General features: G+C 46.3%; 1 protein-coding gene across 1 annotated transcript; it reads left to right on the forward strand.

The window, feature by feature from the left end:
- The first annotated feature begins 2,411 nt into the window (after window positions 1-2,411).
- LOC147123728 (fatty acid-binding protein, liver-like) lies at window positions 2,412-16,747 on the forward strand. The gene is made up of 4 exons (XM_085975548.1): window positions 2,412-2,523; window positions 5,593-5,765; window positions 12,882-12,974; window positions 16,614-16,747. The coding sequence occupies exons 1-4, from the start codon at window positions 2,457-2,459 to the stop codon at window positions 16,665-16,667; spliced, it is 387 nt and encodes a 128-aa protein (XP_085831674.1). The 5' UTR covers window positions 2,412-2,456; the 3' UTR covers window positions 16,668-16,747.
- Window positions 16,748-20,374: the final 3,627 nt, after the last annotated feature.

The following is a 20,374-nucleotide window of genomic DNA, read 5'->3' on the forward strand; positions in this document are numbered from 1 at the left end:
AATAAAGGTCAGATTAAGGCATTGAATCACTGTTTGATTCCTTGATATCCAACTATAAAGCATACAGCATGTTCATTCTGGCCATTAGTGGATATTAATGAATCTCTCTCCCATTTTCCACTTTAAAACGGCAGCAAATGGAGTCAGTTATAATCATCCTCCAAAGCAGTCAATCTCCTGCAGCCTCCAGTGGGATCCACATCCCTCTGTTGCTCGCTCTCTATCTTTTCCACGATACTCCCCGACTCCTGGTGTTTTATACCACAGGCTGCCAATGCAGCTATTGGTCGTCTCACGTACGTCCACATCATTTGAAGTTGTCCATGAGTTCTGAGTTGCAGCGGCATCAATGGTTGACCGAGGACTTTGTGCATTCTGTCGTGGCGTGGCCCGTGCACTCGCCATGTTTTGAGATGCGACTGAAATAAAAACAGAAAACGCTGGAAACACTCGGCAAGTCAGGCAGCACCTGTGGAGAGAGAAACAGAGTCAACGTTTCAGGTCGGTGGCCCTTCGGCAGAACTTCAATTGTGCAACTGAGGTTGCGTTGGATATTAATGCTGATTTGCTCAGTCAAATGTATAGGAAAAATCAACACTTTAGCCATGATTCAAATAAATGCTACTGTAACCCTTACTGTACCATTCTGTAAAATGTCCCAGTTATGTTGGTGGCTGTGCCTTGAGCTGCCAAGGCCTGGTGTCTTTCTAATGTTGTTATTTGTTTCTGCATTCTCTGTGCTGTTCCATTGAACCAACTATAAATGAGCTCACGGTGTTAGCTCTGAATCAGAAGGTCCCACTCCGAGACTTGAGCACAAAATCTAGGCTGACACACCAGTGCAGTACTGAGGGAGTGCTGCACTGTCGGAGGTGCCGTCTTTCGGATGAGACGTTAAACCGCGGCCCTATCTGCTCTCTCAGGTGGATGTAAAAGACCCCACGGTGCTATTTCAAAGACGAGCAGGGGAGTTCTCCCCGGTGTTCTGGGCAATATTTATCCCTCAACCAATATCTAATAAACAGATGATCTGATCATTATCACAGTACTGTCTGTGGGACCTTGCTGTGCACAAATTGGCTGCTGCGTTTCCTACATTTCAACAGTGACCACACTTCAAAAGTATTTCATTGGCTGTAAAGTTCTTTGGGACATCCTGAGATCATGAAAGGCGCTATACAAATGCAAGTCTTTCTTTTTCTCTCTGCTAAACCGGTCATACTTTGTGCACGATTGGTGGCTGAGAGATATTGGGGTATTCCATTTTCCCTCAGCGAGGGAAGATTTTCACTGTGCGATCCGTATGATGAAATCGTAAATGGGTTTATAAAGTATGGCTTTATTCATAACACACAGAGGAAATCTTTCCAGCCCATATCAGTAGAAGATGAGTACGTAAAAAACTTCTGATGCTCTTGAGTTGGCTTGCATGTTTGGAACCAGTTAGGTTTTTTGCGCAGATATATTTGAAACCAGGTGTTCGGCAGAAACAGCGTAAGTGGCTGAAAATGTCCCTTTTTCTGGAAAAGGGAAGACGGAGTGGTGGTCTGATAGAGGCATTAAAATTATGAAAGAGGTTCGATAGGGTAGACACAGGGAAGATGTGAGGGAGAGCAAAACTAGAGGTCATAAATATAAAATAGTCACTAATAAATCCAATAGGGAATTGAGGAGAAACTTCTTTACCCAGAGAGTGGTGGGCATGTGAAACTCGCTACCACACGGAGTGGTTGAGGCAAATAGCATAGATCTGTTTAAGGGGAAGCTAGATAGAAGATAGGAGCAGGAGTAGGACATTCGGCCCCTCGAGCCTGCTCTGCCATTCAATGAGATCATGGTTGATCATCCAAATTCAGTACCCGGTCCCTGCCTTCTCGCCATATCCCTTGATCCCTTTAGCCTTAAGAAATATATCTATAGAAACATAGGTACGTGAGGGAGAAAGTAGTAGAAAGTTATGCTGCTAGGGTTCGATGAAGAGGGGTGGGAGGAGGCTCATGTGGAGCATATACACCGGCATATACCAGAATGGCCTGTTTCTGTGCTGTAAATGCTATGTAATTCTGTGCAAACCATTTCTCTCGGGGTTCCGATGATCTACCGCCGATGCTGGAACAGCAGGTCAGAGTAGCACCTGTAGAAATTCAGGGCCATAATCTTCGGGAGAGTGTAACCAAGCTTGGCACTTATTGCTGCTGTACTGCCGCATGAGTCAGCACCTTCAGGGGAGAAGACTGGGGAAAATGGAGTTGAGGGTGTTAGTGGCTACGAGGCTTCTTGCCACATCAGGGCTGAGTCACTCACTCACATTGTGTAAGTGAGTTAATGATTCAACACCTTCTGAAAACATCACACATCCCTTATCTTTTCAAGGCAAAAGAATCCCTATAAAGCAAAGCAGCACTCTGCAAAAATATTATTTCACCCTGCTGTGTTACAGAGAGAACTCCCCCACAATGGCCTTCAATGGAAAGTATGAGTTGCAGAGCCAGAAAAACTTTGTTCCATTTATGAAAGCTATTGGTAAGCGAATCCTTTCATTGTACAGTAACGGCTTGCAGTGTTTTGTGTGCTTTCAAATCATGACATGAAATTCTAAAATATTTGCTAGCAACTGGAATCAATTTAATTCTGCTTAATAGGCAGAGTGAAGCAAAAAAAAGACAGCAATGTGATAATGATCTGTTTTAGTGAGGTTGATTGAGGGATAAATATTGGCCAGAACACCAGGGGATAACTCCCCTGCTCCTCTTATGAAATAATGCCATGGGATCTTTTGCGTCCACTTGAGAGAGAGCAGAAAGGTCTTAGTTTAACGTCTCATCTGAAAGACAGCACCTCCAACAGTGCAGCGCTCCCTCAGCATTGCACTGGAGTGTCAGCCTAGATTTTTGTGTTTAACTCTCTGGAGTGGGACTTGAACTCACAACCTTCATGACTCAGAGGCAAGAGTGCTACCAACTACAGCTGAAACTACCATACCAAAGTCAATTACAATTTGCCAGGAAACCTAAGCTGCATGGTTTTAAACTGGTAAAAAGGCACGCACCTGGGCTTGGCTGTTGCCGAATTGCACCAAAGCTCTTTGGGTAACTTTGGTTTCCCTGCAGGGAGAGAGTGGGGGAGATCTTGACTTGGCGCGATGGTGTAAAACGGGTGATTGCGAGCCGGCACCCCGTTTTACGTCTCTCCCGATTTGAAGTCAATGCAAATAAATATCGAGAGAGATGCGAAACGGGGTGCCGACTCCCTATCGCCCGTTTTTGCACTCGCGCACAACGTCACAATCTACCCCAGTGTGCGTTCCATAGAATCATAGATGCTTACGGCACAGAAGGAGGCCATTCAGCCCATCGTGTCTGTGCGTTGTTCCGTATCAAGGCCAACACAAACACAACGCTGTGTGGATTTCTCAGTCACTCGGGTTTGGGGACACTGGCGATGGGCTCCCTCACGTGCCGGACACCTCGCTGGCCAAAAGAGCACTTGATGCAGTTTTTCCTCCTCGGTCAGTTCTGACTTTAGACTGCGCAAACACTTTTGTTAGAGAACTAGAGTCATGTTGTACAGTTTAATATATGAACTCTCCATTCTCTACTCATAGCCTGTCGAGCACTTGGTAAGCATGCTAACTGGCAACGATTGAACTTGATGAGGTGCAATTTATGTTGAATGAACACCTCAACCGATTAACTGAATTGTTTAGTTTAATCGCATTCCCTCAATCTGTTTTAGTGACTACGAGTGCATTGCTTTTAAAAGCTTTGTTTAAATGGAACAACCAACAGTCGCCTATTTGTCTCAATAGCGTACTCAAGCCTGTCAATCTGTTATTGTTAAAATAACGCAATTCCATGGCTTTTTCAACCAATTGGTCACCTTTAAGGAAGGTGACTGCTAAGAAAGAGAGTGGCACTTTAATAGGTCCAGTTTGAGGTATGTGATTGAACCTAGAAGAAGGAGCTCCTGAGATCAGAATATCCTGCTGTTATGGAGAGTCTCCCTGATCCAGACTCGTGACCTGATGGGTTGCCAAGCTGGGGCCATGGAATTGAACGGGGCCAAAGTGCCTTCCTCATTTCAGGTATCAGCCTCGGCTCAGTGGGTAGCCCTCTCGTCTCTGAGTGGCGGAGGCTGTGGGTTCAAGCTCCTGCGCCATAGGCTTGAGCACGGAATCCAGACTGACACTTGGGTGCTATTACCGAGGGAGTGCCGCACTGTTGGAGGTGCTGTCTTTCATTAACCCAAGGCCCTGTCTGCCTTCAGGGGGATATTAAAAAATCCAGTGGCGCTATTCAAAGAAGAGCATTTATCCTGTCAACCAACGTCACTGAAACCATTTATCTCATTGCAGTTTGTGGCACCTTGCTGTGTGTGAAATATTGCTGCTTTTCCCTACATTACTAAAGTACTTCATTGGTTGTAAACACTTTGAAATGTCCTGAGGTCGTGGAAGGTGCTATATGAATACAGTAGTCTTTTTTCAGCTCAATATATTTTGGGATATTATGACTACCACAATGCTGGGTCATAAAGCAGGAGGGTAAATTCTAATTAGCAAAATAACGAGAAAAAGTATGAAACAATTTCCAGAAGCACTGAAGAAATTAAGTTCATGGTTTCATACCATGCAACGGAATACAGCGTATATTTGATCATTTTCTCCATTTTGTCAGAGCCAGAGAATTGATTCCAGGTAACATGATACATTTAACAGTGAAATTTATATAGTGCCTTATCACATCTCTCAGGAACATCCCAAAGGGCTCCACACACAATGAATGACCTTGAAAGGAGTGAAATAATGTGGGTGAATGTGGCAGCCATTTTGTGCACAGTGAGGTCCCACAAACAGCAATAAGATGAGCAGGCAATGAATCTGTTTTTGGCTTAGTTGAGAGAGAAACATTGGCCAGAACACCAGGAGAACTACCTGCTCTTTTTTTAATAAGGCCACGCAACCTTGGATGTCCATCTGAACCACTAGAATGGGCAGATGGTCCCTTGGCTGAACATCTCACTCAAAGGACGGCACCTCCAACAATGCAGGACTCTCAGTACCGCACTGGAGTGTCAGCCTAGATTATGAGCTCCAGCCCTGGAAGGGAGCCTGGACTTCTTTCTTCCTTAGAAAACCAGGGAATTGAATTCTACGTAACATTAAACATTTGAATTAGCAATTGACCAACTAAATTAGTGACAGTTACAATGGCTAGGGTGGTCCATGTTTGCAAGTGGCTACTTAGATATTCCAAGCCAAAAATAGGTTCTAACCTGCAAGTAATGTTTACAAACCAGGATCAGAAGGTTTACTCAAAGTACCAGCCTGTTTTATCACACTGGAAACAATGTGAAAGGTGAGGCACGTACAATTTTAAACTATTCTTTAGTGCATTTGCCTGTAAGATTCTCACTCTCAAGTGTCAGGGTATAATCAAATCTTGAACTCATGTTGCCTCCTTTGTTCAGTCCTTTTTTAATTCTTCTTCCACTCCCTTTCATCTGATCAACTGTGAAAGCTTTGGCTATTCAAATGTGTCACCTCCTAGCAATAATCCTGTTGGTTAAAGTCTTTCCTTTTACAATTTCTAGGACTCACAGATGATTTGATTGAGAAAGGGAAGGACATGAAGAGCGTTTCTGAAATTGTCCAAACAGGTGACCACTTCAAGGCCACTGTCACAACGGGCAAAAAAGTGATTGTTAATGAGTTTATAATTGGGCAGGAGACAGAAGTAGAATCTCCCACAGGAGAAAAGATTAAGGTAACCCTTCCTTCTATTTAAGTATTAAGGGCATACATTCATCTGAAGCTGCACATTGTTGGTTGACTTTGACTATGTTAATTTCACGTGTATTCTTAATTAAAGGTTCAAACTGGGGTGATGAAATCATAGAATCATACAGCACAGCAGGGGGCCATTCGGCCCATCTTTGAAAGAGCTAGCCAATTAGTCCCGCTCCCCTGCTCTTTCCCCATCGCCCTGCAGATGTTTCTGTTTCAAGTATATATCCAATTCCATTTGTGTAACTTGTAATTCTAATGGACGAGCGCTTTTACAAATTTTCATAATTCGGGTATGATGTAACAAAATGAGTGTTGTATTTACAATTATAATTAAAATATAGGAATTCTAGTATACAATGGCTTGATAGGTGAGCAAGTGTTTGTTTATATGAATCACTTGCTAACTGTATAACATAAAGCAAAACCAAAGTGCAATCAAACCTTGATTATCTGCCAGAATGAAGGAGTGCCTCTCCATGGGGATAATGCAAATGGCCAGATAATCAAGAACCCTGTGCTTATCCATTTTAAAGCTGGCTTTTTGCCTCAGAGATGGCAGCTCTCACTCCTGCTGGTCCCCCGGCTCGCTGGGCAGATCCATCCCCTTATGATCCCTTGGACTTGAAAGCCCGGTTCCGAGAGAAATTCCTCGCAGGTAGCAGATAATGCGGCTAATAAAAATGAGAATGATTGAGGCTCCACTGCAAAACTGTGTCTTGCCTCCTGATTAGATTTACTGCAAGTTTGATCTTATGCTTTGGTTAGGAAGTTAGAACAACTCCCTACACTGAAAGAGTTAAATCCAAATGCCTAGACGGATACTGAAAGCTCAGGTTACTGAGTAACCAGCTCCGGAAACATTGGCCCAGAAATTCGGGTCGGGGGCTTCCCGCGGGTGTAAGCCTCCGACCTGCACTTACCTTGTGCGCCGGCCATTGTGCTGTGGGCCTGCATGGAATTCCGATCCTGGGCCTGTTCCAACTGCCGGCGCGCAGTGCTTGCGTACCCCAAGGGCGCAGTTAGTTCGATGCGTCCCCTGGGATCACGTGGGCCATGGAGAGCCAATCAGAGCAGGGAATGCCCATTCATAGAGTCATAGAGTCATAGAGTTTTACAGCACAGAAAGAGGCCCTTCGGCCCATCGTGTCTGCGCCGCCCATCCCTCCCTGTCCAGTCTAATCCCATTTTCCAGCATTTGGTCCATAGCCTTGTATGCAATGGCATTTCAAGTGCTCATCCAAATGCTTCTTGAATGTTGTGAGGGTTCCTGCCTCTACCACCCTTTCAGGCAGTGAGTTCCAGCTTCCAACCACCCTCTGGGTGAAAAAGTTCCTCCTCAAATCCCCCCTAAATCTCCTGCCCCTTACCCTGAATCTGTGCCCCCTTGTTATTGACCCCCCTACTAAGGGGAAAAGTTCCTCTTTATCTACCCTATCTATGCCGCTCATCATTTTGTACACCTCAATCAGGTCCCCCCTCAGCCTTCTTTGCTCCAAGGAAAACAACCCCAGCCTGTCCAGTCTCTCTTCATAGCTGAGGCGCTCCATCCCAGGTAACATCCTGGTGAATCTTCTCTGCACCCTCTCCAAAGCAATCACATCCTTCCTATAGTGAGGCGACCAGAACTGCACACAGTACTCCAGCTGTGGCCTCACCAGCGTTTTGTACAGCTCCATCATAACCTCCCTGCTCTTATATTCTATGCCTCTGCTAATGAAGGCAAGTATCCCATAAGCCTTTTTAACCACCTTATCTACCTGTTCCGCTGCCTTCAGGGATCTATGTACATGTACACCAAGGTCCCTCTGACCCTCTGTACTTCCTAGGGTCCTACCACTCATTGTGTATTCCCTTGCCTTATTTGTCCATCCAAAATGCATCACCTCGCACTTTTCCGGGTTAAATTCCATTTGCCACTTTTCCGCCCATCTGACCAACCCGTTAATATTGTCCTGTAGCCTGAGGCTTTCCTCCTCGCAATTTACCACCCCACCAATTTTCGTGTCATCCGCGAACTTACTGATCATACCCTTTACATTCTCATCCAAATCATTAATGTAGATCACAAACAGCAAGGGACCCAGCACCGATCCCTGAGGTACCCCACTGGACACAGGCTTCCAGTCACAAAAGCAACCTTCGACCATCACCCTCTGCCTCCTGCCACTCAGCCAGTTTAGGATCCAACGCGCCAAGGCCCCCTGGATCCCATGGGCTCTTACCTTCTTGACCAGTCTCCTATGCGGGACCTTGTCAAAAGCTTTACTGAAGTCCATGTAAACCACATCCACAGCATTTCCCTCATCCACCCCCCTAGTCACCCCCTCGAAAAATTCAATCAGATTGGTCAGACATGATTTACCCTTGACAAAGCCATGCTGACTATCCCCGATTAATCCTTGCCTCTCCAAGTGGAGACTAATTTTGTCCCTCAGAATTTTTTCCAATAATTTCCCTACCACAGATGTTAGGCTCACTGGCCTGTAATTCCCTGGTTTATCCCTGCTACCCTTCTTGAATAATGGTACTACATTAGCTGTTCTCCAGTCCTCTGGTACATCCCCTGTGGCCAGAGAGGTTCTGAAAATTTGTGTCAGAGCCCCTGCAATCTCCTCCTTTGCCTCACACAACAGCCTGGGATACATCTCGTCCGGGCCTGGGGATTTATCCACTTTTTGGCCTGCTAAAACCGCTAGTACCTCCTCCCTCTCGATGCTAATATGTTCAAGTATGTCACAGTCCCCTTGCCCGACTTCTATGTCTACATCGTCTTTCTCCATAGTGAACACTGAGGCAAAAAATTCATTTAAAACCCCACCTACTTCATCTGGCTCTACACACAGCTTGCCACTTTGGTCCCTAATGGGCCCTACCCTTTCCCTGGTTATCCTCTTGCCCTTAATATACTTATAAAACATCTTAGGATTTTCCTTTATTTTGCTCGCCAGTGTTATTTCATGGCCCCTCCTCGCCCTCCTAATTTCCTTTTTAAGTATGCCCCTGCACCTCTTATACTCCTCTAGGGCTTCCACCGTCTTTTGTCTTTTGTAACTGCCAAAAGCCCCCCTTTTTTTCCGAATGCATTTTTGTATATCCCTTGTCATCCAAGGTTCCCTTTGCTTGTTGGTCCCACCCTTGACCTTTACAGGAACATGTTGGTGTTGTACTCTCTCTATTTCCCTTCTGAAAGCCTCCCACTGTTTTGATGTGGATTTTCCTATAAGTAGCTGCTCCCAGTCCACTTTTGCCAGATCCTGTCTTATCTTATTAAAATCGGCCTTCCCCCAATTTAGAACCCTTATTTCCGGGCCGTGAGGGAAGGCATAAAAAGGGAAATTAGAGAAGCGTGCGATAAGAGCACAGCTGTCATCATGGGTGACTTTAATTTACATATTGATTGGACTACCCAAATTAGTAAAAATTAGTAAAAATTCTGAGGAGGAGGAATTCCTGGAATGTTTTCGGGACGGTTATCTGGACCAATATGTCGAGGAGCCGACTCGAGATCAGGCCATTTTAGACTGGGTATTGTGCAATGAGAAGGGACTTATCAGCAATCTTCTTGTACGAGGCCCCTTGGGTCAGAGCGATCATAATATGATCGAGCTCTCAGTCGAGATGGAGAGTGAGGAAATTGAATCAGAGACTAAGGTCCAGAACTTAAATAAAGGGAATTACGAGGGTATGAGACGGGAATTGGGTAAGATTGATTGGGTGGTGTTTCTGGGGGGATTGACAGTGGATAGACAATGGCAAGCATTCAAAGATAGAATGGAAGAATTCCAGAACATGTTTATACCGGTTTGGCATAAAAATAAACCTAAAAAGGTGGCTCAACCGTGGATAACGAGGGAAATTAGGGACAGCATAAAATCAAAAAAAAGGGCATATCAACTGGCAAAAAAAAGCACCAGACCGGAAGATTTGGGGCAGTACAGGATACAGCAAAAGAGGACAAAGGGATTAATCAGAAAGGGGAAAATAGAATACGAAAGTAAACTTGCAGCAAACATAAAGACAGACTGCAAAAGCTTTTATCGGTATATCAGGAGGAAAAGACTGGTAAAATCCCAAGTCGGTCCCTTGCAGTCCGATTCGGGAGAATATATAATGGAGAATAAGGAAATGGCAGACCAATTAAACTCATACTTTGGTTCTGTATTCACAAAGGAGGACACAAATAACCTCCCAGGAATATCGGCAAACATAGGGACTAATGAGAGGGAGGAGCTGACAGAAATTAGTATCTCTAGGGATATGGTGTTGGGTAAGTTGAGGGGACTGAAGGCCGACAAATCCCCGGGGCCTGATAAACTACATCCTAGGGTACTTAAGGAGGTGGCCCTGGAGATAGCAGATGCTCTAAGGATCATCTTCCGGAACTCCATTGACTCGGGAACAGTACCCGTGGATTGGAGGGTAGCTAATGTTACCCCAATATTTAAAAAGGGGGGTAGAGAGAAAGCAGGGAATTATAGACCAGTAAGCCTTACATCGGTTGTGGGCAAAATGCTAGAGTCCATTATTAAGGATAAAATAGCGGAGCACTTGACAAATGGGGAAAGGATCGGACAGAGTCAACATGGATTTACAAAGGGTAAATCATGTTTGACTAATCTGCTGGAATTTTTTGAGGAAGTAACTGGTAAAATAGATGGGGGAGAGCCAGTGGATGTGGTGTACCTTGACTTCCAGAAAGCCTTCGATAAGGTTCCACACAAAAGATTATCATGCAAAATTAAGGCTCATGGGATTGGGGGCAAAGTATTAACGTGGATAGAGAACTGGCTGGCGGATAGAAAACAGAGAGTTGGAATAAACGGCTCGTTTTCGGAGTGGCAGGCAGTGACCAGCGGGGTGCCGCAAGGATCTGTCCTGGGACCCCAGCTGTTCACAATATATATAAATGATCTGGATCAGGGAATTGGATGCAATATTTCCAAATTCGCTGACGACACTAAACTAGGAGGAGGGGTGGGCTCTGATGAGGATGTCAGGAGGCTACAGTGCGATTTGGACAGGTTGGGGGAATGGGCGGATACGTGGCAGATGCACTATAATGTGGATAAATGCGAGGTTATCCACTTTGGGGGTAAAAACAGGAGGGTAGATTATTATCTAAATGGCAATAGATTGGGAGATGGGGAAGTGCAGAGGGACCTGGGTGTTCTTGTGCACCAGTCACTGAAGGAGAGCATGCAGGTGCAACAGGCGATTAAGAAGGCAAATGGTATGTTGGCCTTCATATCAAGGGGGTTCGAGTATAGGAATAGGGATACCTTACTACAGCTGTACAAGGTGCTGGTGAGACCGCATCTGGAGTATTGTGTACAGTTTTGGTCGCCCCATCTGCGGAAGGATGTTCTTGCCATGGAAAGAGTGCAGCGGCGATTCACCAGGCTGATACCTGGAATGGCGGGAATGACCTACGAGGAGAGATTGAATAGTTTGGGCTTGTACTCACTGGAGTTTAGAAGATTGAGAGGGGATCTCATCGAAACATATAAAATTATGGCAGGCCTGGACAGGCTGAATTCAGAGAGAATGTTTCCAATGGCAGGGGAGCACAGAACCAGGGGCCACAGTCTAAAAATAGCGGGCAAATCATTTAAAACAGAGATGAGGAAGAATTTCTTCACTCAAAGAGTGGTGAGCCTGTGGAATTCCCTGCCACAGAGGGCTGTGAAGGCTAATTCAATAAATATTTTCAAGAGAGAATTGGATATATTTCTGAAGGCTAAGGGGATTAAGGGTTACGGAGAAAAGGCGGGGACGGGGTACTGAACTGGTAAGATCAGCTAAGATCTCAGATGAAGATCAGCCATGATCTCATTGAATGGCGGAGCAGGCTCGAAGGGCCGAATGGCCTACTCCTGTTCCTATCTCTATGTTTCTATGTCTTTGTCTTTTTCCATGACCACCTTAAATCTCACCGAATTGTGGTCACTATCGCCAAAATGCTCTCCTACAGACACTTCCACCACCTGCCCGGCTACATTCCCTAGAATTAGGTCCAGTACCGCCCCCTCTCTTGTAGGACTTTCTACATGTTGGCTCAAAAAGCTTTCCTGGATGCACTTTAAGAATTCTGCTCCCTCCAAGCCTTTCACACTCTGACTATCCCAATTTATATTGGGGAAGTTGAAATCCCCCACTATTACTACCCTATTATTTTCACACTTTTCTGATATCTGCCTGCATATCTGTTCCTCTATCTCCCCCTGACTGTTTGGGGGCCTATAGTACACTCCCAGCAAGGTGCTTGACCCCTTTTTGTTTTTAAGTTCTACCCATATGGCCTCATTAGAGGAACCCGCTAATATATCATCCCTCCTTACAGCAGTAATAGACTCCTTAATTAATATTGCAACACCCCCTCCCCTTTTACACCCCCCTCTGTCTCGCCTGAAGATTCTATACCCCGGAATATTTAGCTGCCAGTCCTGACCCTCCCTCAACCATGTCTCCGTGATAGCAACAATATCGTACTCCCATAAGCAAAACTTATAAATACTACGGGCCCCAAAACATCACTAAATCTTCAAATACATTTTTTTTAAATCACATTTTTTAAATAAACTATAAATTACATGAAATAACTATTTTAAACAATAATTAAAATTTTTGAAAAAATAATGTTATTTTCTAACGGAGCTAAAAATAAACTTACCTTGCTTTAAAGTATTTAAAAATAATAAACCTGTGGAAAAAATGTTTTAATTTTAATTAATTCACCACTTACCTTGTAAAAAGCAGGCCTTATGCCTGCTTTTTAAATGTGTAAATTCTGGAGACTTACCTTCCCGGGAAAACCTGTAAAAAAACGGAAGTTCGATGCGCACGCGCTGCCTCTCCTTCGCACGCATTCGAACTCTGAACCCCTGCTTTCAGGGGAACGGAAGTGTCGGTTTCCCGCGCATGCGCAGTGCATGCAGGAAACCAGCACTTCCATTGGGTTTACGGGTACCTTGTGCGTACTCACCCGTGGGGACCCGAATTTCTGGGCCATTAAGTTATATTGGTGCCAGCCAGCACATCAGCTAGACTCATTTGAAGACTGCATTTTTAATTGCCTTATTTCTTGATCGTCTAGGCCATAGTCAACCTTGAAGGGAACAATAAACTGGTTGTCAAGATGCAAAATATTTCCTCAATTACAGAAGTCACCGGAGACCAACTTGTTAATGTAAGTTCGTTTTATTTCTGTTTTGGGGTTTCTTGTACTTTAAGGTTTGGGATTGCACTTTAGGAAGGATGTGAAGGCCTTAGTGAGGGTGCAGAAAAGATTTACAAGAATGGTTCCAGGGCTGAGGGACTTCTGTTACGTGGATAGACTGGAGAAGCTGGGGTTGTTCTCCTTGGAGCAGGGAAGATTGAGAGGAGATTTGATAGAGGGGTTCAGAATCATGAGGGGTCTGGACAGAGCAGATAGAGAGAAACTGTTCAGTGATGGCAGCCCTCACTCCTGCTGGTCCCCCGGCTCGCTGGGCAGATCCATCCCCTTGTGATCCCTTGGACTTGAAAGCCCTGTTCCGACAGAAGTTCCTCGCAGGTAGCAGATAATGCGGACCGGAAGGGTCGAGAACCAAAGGACCCAGATTTAAGGTGATTGGCAAAAGAACCAAAGGCGACGTAAGGAAAAACTTTTTAGGCAGCGAGTGGTTAGGATCTGGAATGCACTGCCTGAAAGGGTGGTGGAGGCAGATTCAATTGTGGCTTTCAAAAGGGAGTGGGATAAGTACCTGAAAGAAAAACATTTGCGGGGCTACGGGGAAAGGGTGGGTGAGTGGGACTAGCTGAGGTGGTCTTGCGAGAGCCGGCACGGGCTCGGCGGGCTGAATGGCCTCCTTCCATGCTGTAACCATTCTATGATTGAGCCTCTGAGCCAGTCATGAGCAGCTGAAGGCATTGGGCAACTTTCACTGGCTGATTGTGGCGTTAATTTGCATAACATGACAGGATTATGATTGGCCTTGAACTTCATGGCCGTAATTTTAGGGAGCAGGTGGGAGGTGCTGCAATGCGGCTGGGAAACCCGGGAGAATGGGTTTCCTTCAGGCCCTGCTGAATTTAACAGGAGGGCCTGATTAACATTTTGAATCTCTGTTTCCCGCCCGCACCAGGCCACAGAGAGGAGGGAAGGAGGGATTGTGGGGGAGGTTGGAATGCTGGAGGGGGGATGGGAAGGCCGGAGGAGGTATCAGAAGGCCATAGGGGGGAATCGGAGGATGGAGGGGGAATTGGAGGCTGGAGGGGGGATCAGAGATCGGAGGCCTTGTGAGAGGGCTCAGAGGCATCGGGGGGGGTGAGGTCGGGGGAAATTGGAAGGTTCGGGGGTGTCCGTTTGCGGGGGGTTGGCGAGGCAGGAACGCTGGATCCAGGAGATAAGTGGAAAGGCACTTACCTCCTGGATCCAGCAGTTCTCACCTTCCTTTAGCTGGCGGGTTCCCCAAGGCCAGGGAAACCCGCCCGCCCACAGTTAAATTTAAAATGGTGGATCACCATGAGGCACGCAGGCTCATTATAATATTTAAATTGCCAACTCACCTCCTGGGAGCGGGTTGGCTGCCCCCAACCCCCCGTCATGCCTCAGTTAAAACCTGAAGTGAGCGGGTTGGAGATCAGTTGGGGTCGGGCTTCAGATTTCTAACTATTTAACCTCCCACCCAACCCCAACCAATCCGTTTTTGGGGGTTAAAATTCCCTCCCATGTGTCCATCAGGCTCCCAGGTGAAGAGTGTATCCAATCAGCCAAATGGACTAAGAAGGTCCCAGGTTCAAACACTGGTCTGTGCTGCGATAGCGGATCTTAACCAAGGTGGCAGTAGATCAGCTATAATAGGGCTCAGTGCCTCAGATTAGGAAGGGGCGAAAAAATGGCTGGGGTTTCTATTCCTGACCGCTGTCCAACAATCCCTGCTTCCAGCGTGTGGACAACATCCTTGGCTTGGCTAAGATGCTCGCCTTGATTGAGGAGCTTTCTGACACTCACTGTCAAGGCTCACACGTCAATAATGACCAGAGGTTGCCCATAGCCCATGGAACGATACTCCACCCTTCAGGACAGCAGAGAAAGAAAAATAATCTTTATGTACCCAATTTACATGTAAAAATCCAGAGGAAAAAAGGGGTGGAAATTGGACCACATTTAGATAGGGTGATGCCCAGGTGACTGTGGCACCCGCCTGAAATAGGTATTAGGTCCCTTACATATATAAATCAGGGGCCTAATGCCTGCTTCAGGAACGATGCACTATATTGGTGAGCGATGAATGGATCAGGCTCCGGGCCTGCTCCGATCAGGCTCCGGGCCTGCTCCGATCGGGCTCCGGGCCTGCTCCGATCGGGCTCCGGGCCTGTTCCGATCGGGCTCTGGGCCTGCTCCGATCCGGCTCCGGGCCTGCTCCGATCGGGCTCCGGGCCTGTTCCGATCGGGCTCCGGGCCTGCTCCGATCGGGCTCCGGGCCTGCTCCGATCGGGCTCCGGGCCTGTTCCGATCGGGCTCTGGGCCTGCTCCGATCCGGCTCCGGGCCTGCTTCAATCAGGCTCCGGGCCTGCTCTGATCTGGCTTCATCCACTATTTTATCAAAGGGGTTAACCGAAATTGTTAAAATAGGAGCTGCAGGATCTTCCTACAAACCCACTCCTGCATTTGTTACTATTACTGCACAGGCTCGAAATGGCATCTGAGATGTATTGTGATTGTATAAATTTGCTTACTAAACTTTCACTATCCAAAAGTAGCCTTAAATGGGTGCCACACAACTATAGTTTGAAAGAAAAGAAAGGGATTGCATTATATAGTGCCTTTTATTACCTCCCAAAGTGCTTTACAGCCAATAAATTACTTTTGAAGTGTGTCACTGTTGTGATGTAGGAAACCCAGCAGCCAATTTGTGCACAGCAAGTTCCCACAAACAGCCAATGTGATAATAACCAGATAATCTGTTCTTTAGTGATGTTGGTTGACCAGATAATCTGTTTTAAGTGTTTGTTAAGGGGAAATATTGGCCGGGACACCCTTCCCCTGCTCTTCTTTGAAATAGTGCTGTGAGCTATTTTACATCCACCTGAGAGGGAAGACGGGGCTTCAGTTTAGCGTCTCATCCGAAAGACAGCACCTCCAACAGTGCAGCACTCCCTCAGCACTGCACTGGAGTGTCAGCCTAGATTTATGTGCTCAGTCTCTGGGGTGGGATTTGAACCCTTAACCTTCTGACTCAGAAGCAAGAGTGATACCCACTGAGCCACAGCTGACATCGTCCAATGGTTTTAAAAGTAAACTCATATGTCACCTCAATAAGATTATCTAAAGCCATTAAGAATAATTCTGCTGTGACTAAAAAATAAATACTTGCATTAATACAACACCTTATCAACTCTCTCAGAAACATCCCATGCAATGGATTGCCTTGAAACAGAGTGACTGTTATAATGTAGGCACACACAGGCGTCAATAAAGTATCACAAACAACAAATCGGTAAATGACCAGTTACTCCGTTTTTGGTGGTGTTGGCTGAGAAAGCAATGGCTTTCCTTGAATAGTCCTTCGGGGTCTTTAACATGTACCTGAAGCACCGAGGAAGAGGCAGACTGAACCTCAGTCAGTTTAATGTCTCAACTGAAGGGCAACGCCTCCGACAATGCAGCACCCGTGAAGCACTGCATTACTTGAAGCGTCAGCTTGGAGTGGGGCTTGAAACTCAAGCAACTTCTGCCTTGTAGGGGAGTGCACTATCAACCAAGCAAAGATGGAAGCAACCTCGTAGTTGCACAGTGCCCTTTGATAAATGAAATGCATTAAGTTTCATCTTCTCATTTCAGACCATGACCATTGGAGACATCATCTACAAGAGAATCAGCAAGAGAGTCAGTTGAAACCATTGCAGAACACCCTGCGTAGCTAATTGTATAACATCGTATAGTATTATTACAATAAAGCCTCTGCTACTGTCCAATGACTTCTTGTCTGAGTTTTGTTTAGTGACAGTTATTATAAATCATATTTAACACCCTCCGCTACTGAAGTGCTCTTAACTACAGTGAATCAAGGGAGTGGTCCTCAGGGGGAAAAGATCCCTGATGACAGCTAAGCAGCCAGCAGTCCGTAAGCACCTTATTGCCAAAGAGTAGGTTCCCAATAGGACCCTTGTGTACGACTTCAGCTTCCTGCTTGTAACATTGCAGTGTGCTCCATGTGATTGCACTAGCGAGGGTGCAGAGGAGATTTACGAGGATGTTGCCAGGACTTTTTATTTTATTTTTTATTCGTTTATGGGATCAGGACGTCGCTGGCAATGCCAGCATTTATTGCCCATCCCTAGTTGCCCTTGGGAAGATGGTGGTGAGCCGCCTTCTTGAACCGCTGCAGTCCGTGTGGTGAAGGTACTCCCACAGTGCTGTTAGGGAGGGAATTCCAGGATTTTGACCCAGTGACGATGAAGGAACAGCGATATACTTCTAAGAAAGGGTGGTGTGTGACTTGGAGGGGAACTTGGAGGTGGTGGTGTTCCCATGCGCCTGCTGCCCTTGTCCTTCTAGGTGGAAGAGGTCGCGGGTTTGGGAGGTGCTGCCGAAGAAGCCATGGTGAGTTGCTGCAGTGCATCTTGTAGATGGTATACACTGCAGCCACAGTGCGCCGGTGGTGGAGGGAGTGACTGTTTAAGGTGGTGGATGGGGTGCCAACCAAGCGGGCTGCTTTGTCCTGGATGGTGTCGAGCTTCTTGAGTGTTGTTGGAGCTGCACTCATCCAGGCAAGTGGAGAGTATTCCATCACACTCCTTACTTGTGCCTTGTAGATGGTTGAAAGGCAGTCAGGAGGTGAGACACTCGCCGCAGAATACCTAGCCTCTGACCTGCTCTTGTTGCCACTGTATTTATGTGGCTGGTCCAGTTAAGTTTCTGGTTAATGGTGACCCCCCAGGATGCTGATAGTGGGGCATTCGACGATGATAATGCCATTGAATGTCAACGGGAGGTGGTTAGACTCTCGCTTGTTGGAGATAGTCATTGCCTGGCACTTCTGTGGCGCGAATGTTACCTGCCACTTATCAGCCCAAGTCTGAACGTCATCCAGGTCTTGTTGCATGTGGGCATGGACTGCTTCATTATCTGTGGAGTTGCGAATGCCACTGAACACTGCAGTCATCAGCAAACATCCTCATTTCTGACCTTATGTTGGAGGGAAGGTCATTGATGAAGCAGCTGAAGATGGTTGGGCCTAGGACACTGCCCTGAGGAACTCCTGCAGCGATATCCTGGGGTTGTGATGATTGACCTTCAACCACCACAACCATCTTCCTTTGTGCTAGGTATGACTCCAGCCAGTGGAGCGTTTTCCCCCTGATTCCCATTGACTTCAGTTTTACTAGGGCTCCTTGATGCCAGACTCGGTCAAATGCTGCCTTGATGTCAAGGGCAGTCACTCTCACCTCACCTCTGGAATTCAGCTCCTTTGTCCATGTTTGGACCAAGGCTGTAATGAGGTTGGGAGCCGAGTGGTCTTGGCAGAACCCAAACCGGGCCTCAGTGAGCAGGTTATTGGTGAGTAAGTGCCACTTGATAGCACTGTCGATAACACCTTCCATCACTTTGCTGATGATTGAGAGTAGACTGATGGGGCAGTAATTGGCCGGGTTGGATTTGTCCTGCTTTTTGTGGACAGGACATACCTGGGCAGTTTTCCACATTGTCGGATAGATGCCAGTGTTGTAGTTGTACTGGAACAGCTTGGCTAGAGGCGCGGCTAGTTCTGGAGCACAAGTCTTCAGCACGATAGCTGGGATGTTGTCGGGGCCCATAGCCTTTGCTGTATCCAGTGCGCTCAGCCATTTCTTGATATCACGTGGAAGTGAATCGAATTGGCTGAAGACTGGCTTCTGTGATGGTGGGGATCTCAGGAGTTGGCTGACATGGGTCATCCACTCGGCACTTCTGGCTGAAGTTGGTTGTAAACGCTTCAGCTTTGTCTTTTGCACTCACGTGCTGGGCTCCACCATCATTCAGGATGGGGATATTCTTGGAGCCCCCTCCTCCCATTAGTTGTTTAATGGTCCACCACCATTCACGACTGGATGTGGCAGGACTGCAGAGCTTTGATCTTATCCGTTGATTGTGGGATCACTTAGCCCTATCTATAACATGCTGCTTCTGCTTTTTAGCATGCATGTAGTCCTGTGTTGCAGCTTCCCCAGGTTGGCACCTCATTTTTAGGTACGCCTGGTGCTGCTCCTGGCATGCTCTTCTACACTCGTTGTTGAACCAGGGTTGGTCTCCTGGCTTGTTGGTAATGGTAGAGTGAGGGATCTGCCAGGCCATGAGGTTACAGATTCTGGTGGAATACAATTCTGCTGCTGCTGATGGCCCACAGCACCTCATGGATGCCCAGTTTTGAGCTGCTAGATCTGTTCTGAATCCATCCCATTTAGCACGGTGGTAGTGCCACACAACACGATGGAGGACTGGAGAATTTGAGCTATGAGGTAAGACAGGATAGGCTGGGGTTGTTTTCTTTGGAACAGAGGGGGCTGAGGGGAGATTTAATTGAGGTGTATAAAATTATGAGGGGAGATTTAATTGAGGTGTATAAAATTATGAGGGGCCTAGATAGAATGGATAGGAAGGGCCTATTTCCCTCAGCAGAGAGGTCAATAACCAGGTGGCATAGATTTAAAGTAATTGGTAGAAGGATTAGAGGGGAGTTGAGGAGAACTTTTTTCACCCAGAGGGTGGTGGGGGTCTGGAACTCACTGCCTGGAAGAATGGTAGAGGCAGAAACAGTCATCACTTTTAAAAAGTACTTGGATATGCACTTGAAGTGCCGTAACCTACAAGGCTTCGGACCAAGAGCTGGAAAGTGGGATTAGGCCAGCACAGACATGATGGGCCGAATGGCCTCCTTCTGTGCCATAAATTTCTATGATTGTCTGTCACATACAAATCTGTGAGCAATACCAGGACTTGATGGGGCACCTCCATTAATCCAAGGAACATTCGAGTGCATGTTGATTAGCTTTGCTTTCAAGGTGTGTAATAATCGGATGTCTCTGCATCCCTTTCAGGGAGTTGGAATACTCTCGGACACTCACCATCCCAGATACTTTTGGAGCATCAAGCCCCTTGCACTGTGGTAGGCACTACTGAACTTAGCTAGAGGTAGCTGGATAGATCCTCAAGGCTATTGCCAGCCCTCCACCTCCTCTGATTTGGATCTTCTGAAGAATACTGAGGTGTCCAGCAGTCCTTCCTCTATCGTATTGCCTGGCAACTTCTGCGAATATCTAATTTCTGTTTGCAACATCAAAAGATAAAAGCGGTTAAGGTTGTCCAGATGCTCACATCTATTATTTTTAAAATAAGACTTTACATTTATACAGCACCTTTCATGACCTCCAAAGTGGTTTACAGTCAATGAAGTATAACAACAACTTGCATTTATTTTTGACAGATGAATTGTAATCGTTTGACAGCTCTGTGAAGCTGTCAAACAGTGACATTCTCTGTAGTTTGATGAGGTCTTGAACTCAAGACCTCATCAAACCTCTTTCTTTTGCAGAAATTAGATGGTTGTTGCATTGGAGAATGCA

The sequence above is a fragment of the Somniosus microcephalus genome, chromosome 2 (genome assembly GCF_052327205.1).
Source record: "Somniosus microcephalus isolate GS21.2 chromosome 2, FLI_Smic_1.0, whole genome shotgun sequence".
In the NCBI taxonomy this organism is placed as follows: Eukaryota; Metazoa; Chordata; class Chondrichthyes; order Squaliformes; family Somniosidae; genus Somniosus; species Somniosus microcephalus.

Excerpts from the sequence above, each read along its gene's own strand:
- LOC147123728 (XM_085975548.1), top strand. The coding sequence starts at position 2,457 with ATGGCCTTCAATGGAAAGTATGAGTTGCAGAGCCAGAAAAACTTTGTT. Across the intron at positions 5,766-12,881 it reads CCACAGGAGAAAAGATTAAG|GCCATAGTCAACCTTGAAGG; the intron begins GTAACCCTTCCT and ends TTGATCGTCTAG. Across the intron at positions 12,975-16,613 it reads CCGGAGACCAACTTGTTAAT|ACCATGACCATTGGAGACAT; the intron begins GTAAGTTCGTTT and ends TTCTCATTTCAG.